The sequence below is a fragment of the Engraulis encrasicolus genome, chromosome 24, assembly GCF_034702125.1.
Source record: "Engraulis encrasicolus isolate BLACKSEA-1 chromosome 24, IST_EnEncr_1.0, whole genome shotgun sequence".
Taxonomy (NCBI): Eukaryota; Metazoa; Chordata; class Actinopteri; order Clupeiformes; family Engraulidae; genus Engraulis; species Engraulis encrasicolus.
In genome coordinates, this window is record NC_085880.1 from 16,137,148 (window position 1) to 16,147,147 (window position 10,000).

The 10,000-nt window shown below is 45.3% G+C and overlaps 1 protein-coding gene across 1 annotated transcript in view; it reads right to left on the reverse strand.

Moving 5' to 3' along the window:
• Window positions 1–8,083, reverse strand: part of drgx (dorsal root ganglia homeobox) — a 14,031-nt gene extending 5,948 nt beyond the window's left edge. Inside the window, exons 1-3 of the mRNA XM_063192090.1 lie at window positions 8,038–8,083; window positions 6,464–6,564; window positions 5,605–5,706 (exon numbers count right to left, since the gene is read on the reverse strand). Of these exons, the coding sequence (XP_063048160.1) occupies window positions 5,605–5,706; window positions 6,464–6,564; window positions 8,038–8,080 (246 nt within the window). The 5' untranslated portion in view covers window positions 8,081–8,083. The remainder of the gene's footprint in view (window positions 1–5,604; window positions 5,707–6,463; window positions 6,565–8,037) is intronic.
• Window positions 8,084–10,000: the final 1,917 nt, after the last annotated feature.

Below are 10,000 nucleotides of genomic sequence, written 5' to 3' on the forward strand. Positions count from 1 at the left end.
CACACACACACGTGCGCACACACGCACTCACACACACACACACACACACACACACACACACACACACACACACACACACACACACACACACACACACTCGCATTTAGCGTGGAATGACATCTAAAACATACACACACACACGCACACACACACACACATACAAACACACACACGTCACATTCAGACCCTTGTTTCCCTCGACTCCATCTTCAAACATTTAGCATGCCATCTTTTGGCACAACACCTAGAATACATATCCGCTCTCACACCCAGAAACACACACACACACACACGCACACACACAGTAGTGTAGTCTACGTAGAACGCGGTTATACGGAGTTAGCCTGGGCGAAAAGCTGACTGTTGACCAGTCTGGCAAAAGTCATGAGGGTGGAGGGTGGTAGATGGTCTGATCTTACCCTGTCATTTAAATTAATTGGAGTTCCAAACTCAAATGAAACCCCATATTGTGCTTTATTAGCATGCCTGTTATGATATAGCATCGCAAAAGCAAACAAATAACAAAACAAAAGTGTAAATATAGTTACCTTAACCAATCAGTAACGGAGCTCGGGGGTGAGTTCCGCGTCATCACTCTCAACTGTTTGCTGATTGGCTAAACACTGAGAGAACCGAGCTCGAGGCTTTTGCCAGACGATGTGCGGAGCCAAAATCTTTGGATGGAGTACATAGGATGGCGGCGCGAGGCTAATACGGAGTACACCCACTTCAAAATTTCAGGGATCTCAGTATACACACTTAAAATTGATTGATCCATTATTTAGAATGGCACAAATATTTACAGTATACCCACTTCAAAAAATTCTCAAATATACAGTATACCCACCACAAAAATAGTAGACTACACCACTGCACACGCACACACGCACGCACGCACGCACGCACGCACGCACGCACGCACGCACGCACGCACGCACGCACGCACGCACGCACGCACGCACGCACGTCACCATCATAAACTCTGCACCTTGCATGCCAATTCTGAAACCACACACACGCATATACAGTAGACCTAGAATCACTGCACTCAAACTCATTGGAGAGCAAAATGTGGGCACGAACAAGCTCGCGCGCGCACACACACACACACACACACACACACACACACACACACACACACACACACACACACACACACACACACACACACACACACACACACACACACACACACCTACAATAGCAAAGGGGAGGAGAAGCCATACCACCCAGTTTACGACCTCCGGAGCTGCAACACACACAATCGACCATAACACAAACACCTAAACACCGGTGCACAACATTTCCGACAGCATTGCGGAGCACTTTCAAATGGGATTATTTTTGTTTCCCACGTACACTGGTGCCACACTGCATGCAGCTAGCAAGCATAGTAACCAGTGGTTTCAATAAATAACAGACTAAGAAACAACAATGATTCAAGATTCAAGATTCAAGATTTGTTTATTACGTCTTATTATAGGTTTGAAGCCTATAAAGAGTAAAAATGATTGTGTTTTTGTCCCCTCAAAATGATTCCCAATGGAATCAAATGTTGGCAGAGTGCTCAGGCAAGGACAGATAATGATTACATGAGCCATACAACAAGAAAACTTTGTTGTTTGGGGTTTGTCCATTTCTACCCCAAGAAAATGTGAATTGTGAAAATATGGTAGTTGAAAGAGATGGTGGTTAATCAATTGTTGGCAGAGCAATGCTTGAGCAGGGACGGATTATGATTCCATAGACCCCTGCGCCAGACGACAAGAAAGGCCCCCCTCTAACCGCATGACGAGATTCCAAAAAATGTTGGGTGTTTAGCGAAGATGTTAGGGAAGATGTTAGAAAATGTGAAAATAAAGGTGCAATTCTGACACCATATGAGAAGATAAATATAGACCAATAATGAAGGGTCTTAAGGCTCAAGCACAGTCGTAGTGACAGACACACACTGGTCTTGCCACCTGTCCTGTTTTTTTTCCTGATTTTGCCTGTTTTTAATGGTCTGTGTTGGAAAAAAAACTTCCCTGGACACTAAATGAAGGATGCCATTGCATACAAGCAAATAGATTAATTGAGTTTCAAATGTCCAGGGGTTTTTTGTCAGACAGAGGTGGCAATCGTAACACACACACACAAACACACACACACACAGTGGGTATTTCTCAATATGGAGTGTCCTAGCCTTGCTAAGACGATTAACACCCATTTTTCGTGGATTTCACCAAAGAGTATCCAATCACTAGTTCTAAGTGTAATTAATAATTGGATACACTGGGCGCAAATGGGCGTTACTCGTCCAAGCAAGGCTAGGACACTTCACTTTGAGAAATACAATGAGTTTGCTGTATTCTAGATGTGCCCTTCAGCGGTCTGATGGACATTTAACCCTCCTCTCCGGTTCGCCTCCTCTAATTGTTCCTTTCCCCTTCATTGTTCCTCGTCTCAGTTCCCCTGTACCCCAGTTCCTCTCATATAAGGTTCTCTGTCTCTATTCTTACCAAGGTTCCGTTTGCCAAGCCGCGCTAGATCCACACCAGCAGCAAAATCAATTTCACTGCCAGGGGCGTCAGCTGACCCGATACAACACTGGGGCACCACAGGGCACAAAAAAGTAATGTAAAGCGCTTAAAAAAAGCATGACAAATAACAAATAGCATAATAGAAAGCATACAAAGCACAATAATACTAAACTGTACAATCAGATTGTGCTGCAAAATAGCATGTGTGCTATTTGCGCATTCTGTAGATTACAGTACGCTATAGAGATGGGATTTATGGCTCTTTTATGGGATCCGGATCTTAGTGGCTCGTTCGTTTCAAAGAGCCGTTCAAAAAACTGGCTCTTTTGGCTCTTTTTAAAATTATTTATTCAGTGTTTAGAATGTAATATTTTGACTCCACCTCTAGGTAATTTTGTTGAAACAACAACGGATTATTCTCCTGCTTCTAAAGACTGTTTTTGCCACTCTTTAAGGCAAACCATTGTGTTTTTTCCCAAATTGAATTACTCACGTCGAGGTCACTTGCTTAAAATTAATGAAAAATGAACGAAAATGCGGCAGAGTGGCTCCCCCAGCTGTGATCCGGTTCCCATCGTTCACTTCTGGGAGCCGTTCAAAAGAACCGGCTCGTTCATGAACGACACAACTCTAGTACGCTAAACTTGAGGAAAATTTCAAGGTAGCTTTTTTTATTGGCGACACTCATACCGGGGCACAGCAGATCCATACCCAGGTACGTGCCCCTGTAAAATTGGTTTAGCGACAGCCCCTCTTCACTTCACTTCGGCTAGATACAAGTTCCCTTTCTCTATAGTTCCTCTATAGGGTTCCATTTCTCTATATTGCCTGACCTTTAAGGTTCCTTTCCTGTAAGATTTGTGTCCTCAAAGATTCCTCTCGCAAATTAGCTGATCAGTCAATCAACTAGCCGTGGCTCAAATGGTAGGCCACTGCACTGTTACACCGGGGACCCGAGTTCGATTCCGACCTGAGGTCATTTCCCCAACCTTCCACATCTCTCTCTTTCTCTCATTTCCTGTCCCATTCTTCACACCACTATCTGAATAGAAGCGAAAAATCCCTGCCAAAAAAAATAAAAACAAAAAAGAAATCAATCAACTAATCAATCCCATAACAATCAATCTGAAATATGCAGCGCTGGCCTCAGTGGCCTAATGGGCACCAGAGAGGCCTCAGTCAGGACACAGAGGGAGAGGCAGACCTCAGGTGTGGGAACCAAATGAACGCATAGTGTGCATCCTATAATGTCACATACACTCTCTAACACAAGCATGCTTGCTGCTGATTGAAAATGAAAAAAAAAAACACATTTTCCAAGCCTAACATTGAGAGAGAGAGAGAGAACAAGAGAAATAGAGGGCAGGAGCAAGACAGAGACAAGTAGGCCTACTTTCTCTTGCTGTCAGCCACTGTTTGACTTGTCCCAAACTTGAGTTGTGCACAATAGCTGCACATGTTGAGGAGAACTTCTTGTATCTTAATTGAATGAAGGTCACTCGCTATAACAACATTTAATTGAGCAATTTTTCATTATCATGTTTTAATGAGTTCCACTGACAGTCCCAGCTTCTGAGCGCGCGGTGATGAAGTCGTTTATTTCCCTATTTAGTGATTGTTTGACAACATCAGATTCGATTAAGTCCTCGCGCGGCCCCGCATTAATCATATCTGAATAGCAGCCGGTTTAATGCAGCCGTGGCGCGCGGCGGCTCGGGCCATTGTGTGGAGGTACAATGATGTCAACAGACAAACACAAAAACACACACGTGCAGCTCCCGTCGAAAGAATGGGAGCCGGGCGCGCGCTGGCAGGACAGTACCGGCCGTCAGAGCAGGGCGCTCGAGGAGTTTATCTCCCCTCTGCACCTTCCCGCCAGAAGTCGCGCTCCCCCTCGTGCCCCCCTCCCACTCAACGGCCGCTAATTGCCCCATTAATCTCTCTTTGCCTCTCTCTTTCTCCAGCACACACACACAAATTCTCTCTCTCTCTCTCTCTCTCTCTCTCTCTCTCTCTCTCTCTCTCTCTCTCTCTCTCTCTCTCCTCCTCCTCCTCCTCCTCGCGCCCCGGCCAGCTGATTCTCCTCGCGTCGGGGAGGGGAGGGGGTTGCCGGCGCCCACAACAGCACAACAAAAAGAAAATTTATTTTCTAATAATAATGTAAGTTTAATATCCCTGCATGCTAGGACTGATTCATGTTCAGATTTAATAACGGGAATCGCCTAATCCGATTAGGGCACAATAATTTGTTTACAATTCCTAATTTACAGCCGCGGATTACATTATCGGGCCGCCGTCATTGGTTTAAGCGATAGTAAGATGACCCTGGGGAACAAAAGGCGAACTATTATATTTCTCACAATTACATCTGTGCTTACGCGCCAAAGCCACCAGCAAATCTCCTGCCCGGGAAATCACATACAGGACAGAGGCAATTTAATTACATGTTCCCGCCTCATATACCAGCCAATCTTTGCTGAGATGCAGAATATAAATTGTACAATTTAAAGTGCAAGTGTGTGGGGGTGTAGGCTATGTGTGTATTTGTGTGTGAGTTCGTGTTTATGCGTGTGAAACACAGTTTGCAATGGCGTACCTCTAAAAGTGAATATTCACACAGAGAGGAGGGCTGACAGGGCAGCAGTGTGTTTGACGTATGTGTCTCTTTTTTTCTTCTTAAAAATGAAAATGCATGCGTGTAATCTTTATTCCCGGGAGCCCGGGACAAATTAGTGTAGAACATTATCGCCGCTTAATTATAAATGAGCGATTAATCAGCCTAATCTAATACTGCACATTATGTTGATGTTATTAAAGTGCATCTCCGAAATGACGGAGTGCCTTCATTTGCCCTCTCTGGCCGCACGTGCTCAGAACTCTTGATGGGATTCTTTTTTTTTCCTGGAGCACTTTGCGCGCGCCACTAAACGTAAAGGTCGAGCGCACCTGCATGGCCGACAGATGAAAGAAGCGCTCCCTAGGTCTTTCCTCTCTGTCTGGACTGTAGAGTGTGTTGTGTTAGCCTATATTTATATAAGCCTATACACACATTGTTATAATAACATCTAATAGCGAGACGCACCTGGACACGAGCCTCCGTCAGGTTGATTTTCATGGCCAGCTCCTCGCGCGTGAAGACGTCAGGGTAGTGAGTCTGGGAAAACACCGCCTCCAGGGCCTCCAGCTAAGAAAGCAAGAAGGAAAGAAGAACAAAGAAAGTAAGAAAGCAGTACAGAAAGAAAGAAGAACATAAAAAAGAGTATCTTAAGTGGCTTATGTTCATACCACGGCATTTTAAATAGGCCTAGGCTAATCTATCTATCGATCTATCGATCTATCTATCTATCTATCTATCTATCTATCTATCTATCTATCTATCTATCTATCTATCTATCTATCTATCTGTCTGTCTGTCTGTCTGTCTGTCTGTCTGTCTGTCTATCTTAAAGGCTTTCTCTAATTCAACGAAATGCTGCCAAACTTTAAATGTGGGCATGATGTGCGATTTTACGCGATGCAAAACGAACAACAAAAAATAAATTAAAATGTAAGTAGATTAGGCCAACATTTAATGTTGTTATTTTAAGACATGGCCTAGCCTACCACCGATTCAAAAACAATGCAATGTTTGTTTATTATGAGAAAGACACATGTAGTGAAATAAGCTCTCGATCCGAAACGTGTCAAAAATGTTCAACCCCTTTTGCCCCTAGCGATCCAAAACACGGGTTAAGTTTGCCCAAACACACCTGACAAGGAATTCTCTCTCTCTCTCTCTCTCTCTCTCTCTCTCTCTCTCTCTCTCTCTCTCTCTCTCTCTCTCTCTCTCTCTCTCTCTCTCTCTCTCTCTCTCTCTCACACACACACACACACACACACACACACACACACACACACACACACACACACACACACACACACACACACACACACACACACACCTGCTGAAGCGTAAAGGTGGTCCTGTTCCTGCGCTGCTTGCGTCTCAGGAAGCCATCATCGAAATCCCCCGCTGCATGCGACCCGAAGCCACCGGAGTTCACTGCAGGCGCGCGCGCGCACACACACACACACACACACACACACACACACACACACACAGACACACACACACACAAATACAATTGAGTTTAAGGATATTTGCGCTTAATTGAGAGGAGGAGAACATTGAGGCGCCAGCGTGACTTTTTGAGGCCCTGTGCAGGCGACACAGACGTCACCATTAAAGCATTAAACTGGTTAAGAAAGCGGGGTCCTGCTAATGAACATTGTGTGTGTGCGTGTGTGTGTGTTTCTGTCTTTTGCGCCTAAAACTTCACGCGTGTTAGCGGTGCTTTGTGTGGTGATGAGAGGCTCCTGCGAGGAACACCGGGCACTTCGTCTCTGTGTGTGTGTGTGTGTGTGTGTGTGTGTGTGTGTGTGTGTGTGTGTGTTTGGAACACCGGCCACTTCGTCACGGGGGTGGTGGACACGAGCAGCATCTGCCCCTTAATACAAAGCCTCGCTCCGGGGCAAACACGCACGGGCGCACGCAAGCACGCATTGGCGAAGTCAAAATAAACATTTTATAGGCCTACAAATTATTTGGCCTCAAGGTTAGAGTGCTGTGTCACAATCACAATGGGAGTTGGAGTTTCCCAGTTGGGCTTTCACTTGGAGTAAAAGCGTTTTCATGCCACGGTTTAAAGTAGTTGAACTTCTTTAAATACATTCATTGTCTAGAGTTTAACTATTTTATATAGGGCTATATAAACCATCAGAGAAGAGAACACAACTAACACATGTTATCCGGTTAGCTTTTACAGAAACCTACTTGGGCCATTCAATTAAAATTAATTTCTCCTCTCCTAAATTGAATCCCCATTCTGCAAAGAGCATCAATCCACTGTGCGCCAAGGGCAAAACGAAAGAATGGTTTGTAATAATTGTATTCGTTAATATGAATATATTTTTCATCATTTGGAATAAACAGGAGTTCAGCCGATAACTGCTGGATCAGAGCGTTCAAGTTAACCTGAGATTATTCATGGGACTTTTATAATAAACTCGGAACGGTTAGGCCTACGACAAATCAAAATGCTTTTCAAAGAATGCTTTTCTAAATTCTTATCATAATAATGTAGTCATATTGCCAATATTAAATACCATACATCAATGTATTCCACAGTTTTAAAAAAACGATCAAATACCAATTTAATTTTTGCATCTGTGTCGGTGTCAGACTAAACACCGGTCAATCTTACTCATACCCAGGCTAACCTAAAATACATAAGCATTATAATACAGCAGGCCTATCTCAACAATCGTGAGTTGGGTCTTTGTTTTCGTTTATCATTGAGACAGAGAGTTTGTTTTAGTTCATGGTTGAGGGAAATGAGGAAAGAGAGACAGGTGTCAGAAATATATTTGGCCTATTCATGACGAGAGCGATACATTTGTAAGAGAGGTGGAGAAAAGAAGTGCAGATATGCAAGAAGTGAGATGTTTGTGAAAGAGAGGCGTTTCGTTAACTCACGTGAGTTTGAGTCCAGTTGCGGCGGACAGTGGAAGTAGAACATTTTTCCCCAAGATGATCCGGACTCAGAGCTGCAAAACACGCGAAATTGACTTTATAGAATGTTCAATGTTCTAATCTTCAAAGCCTGTGCTCCTTCTCCTCCAGATTTTAACGCCGCTGCCCAACCAAAACTTTGATCTCGTGACGACCGGACACTACCTGGACCTCGTGCCGCTGCTGACGGAAACCCACCGGGAAGCCACGCGCCACAAGATCTTTATATCCTGCGATGCACACGCGGAGCTTTTAGAAGACTCTTCCTGCTCCTCTCCACTTTCCCGGTAGAACACACCCACTACCCATCTCTCTCTCTCTTTCTCTCTCTCTCTCTCTCTCTCTCTCTCTCTCTCTCTCTCTCTCTCTCTCTCTCTCTCTCTCTCTCTCTCTCTCTGCCTGTGTGTCTTCAGCGAGGGAGAGCGTTCTGCTCGCGCCTGCCTTTATAAACTTGCTCGTAATTGGAGTTAATCTGATTATTTCCTGCTGCTCGGCTGTCCTCGCGCTCTGCTGTGCTGTGGATAGGGGTCCGCTGAGCGCGCTAGATGGCACGAGAGCCAAGTGGACGTCACGTCAGGTCTCTCCGGTACACACGAGAGAGACGCGAGAGCCACTTTGCCTCACCACCAATTTCACGTCTCTCGTGCTGATATTCTCAAATCATAAACAGCCTACTCGCCGCGCTCACCCGACGCACTTTTTATGGAGTTGCATTTTATATTAAAAAATCTGGATGACTGTTTTTGGATTTTAAATTGGCTGTCAGGCCCCTAATTGCCGTTATATGGGTTAAGGGTCCACTTTGCGCGGGGCCTGCTCGTGTTGTGCTCCTCGGTAACGTCCAGATTTTGATTTTGTTCACAGCAAGGGGTCCGCAGATTTATTGGCCCACGCGCCTTAAATGACGAGCGGGGGGACCCTTTCAATTACTTTTAAAACGCACCGGGGACGCGCGAGCAGACACCGCGTGCGAAATGAGGCTCTAAAGAAACAGCTGAAATTTCGGAGTGGCGCGCAGGATTGGATGGGTTCGCATAAAGCGCAGAGAGCTCGTGTAAGCGCGCGTAATTGGCACCGTAATAGCATTACGCGCGTGATAATGGGCTGTTACGGGCCCCGCGCTATTAGGGACTTCCCTGGCGGGAAACGTTTATGATATTAAAGGGGGAATATAATGATATTTTGGTTATTAAATGCGCGTAATTAATTTATGCACTGCTGAAAATAAAGTCGGCATTACGACCTCGGCAAATGTGCTTGGAAAATTGAAATCAAATAAGTGTGCGGTGTAAGTTGGTGTCAATGTTTTGTCAAATCGTCGTTAGTGGAGTCGGATGTGATGGAGATGACTGACAGCGCGCGCACAGCTCGAGGCCACTGCCAACTCTTGGCACGTGGACTAATGACCGCGCGCTCGCACGCACGCACGCACGCACGCACGCACGCGCGCGCGCGCGCACGCACACACACACACACACACACACACACACACACACACACACACACACACACACACACACACACACACACACACACACACACACACACTGTGACACACACAGTCCACCTCTCTTTCCTAATGAACACAGCGGTCAGTTAATTTTGATCAAAAGGGCCAATCATGCACGCAGAGACAAGTGGATTAAGCAGTGATCACTCCCGGTGTGTGTGTGTGTGTGTGTGTGTGTGTGTGTGTGTGTGTGTGTGTGTGTGTGTGTGTGTGTGTGTTGTACTGTACTGTACTGTAGTGTATGAAGAACAAGTAGATTAAGCAGTCATCGCGTTCGAGTCATCGCGTTCGCACTTTGCCCTCGTGAGAAATCATCGTGGGGGTCCCTCTTCACGAGGAGGGCTCGCGCAATGAACTTCTTTAATAACTCCAGACATCCGTTTTGATCATTATTAATGTGCACCTTTAACTCCTATT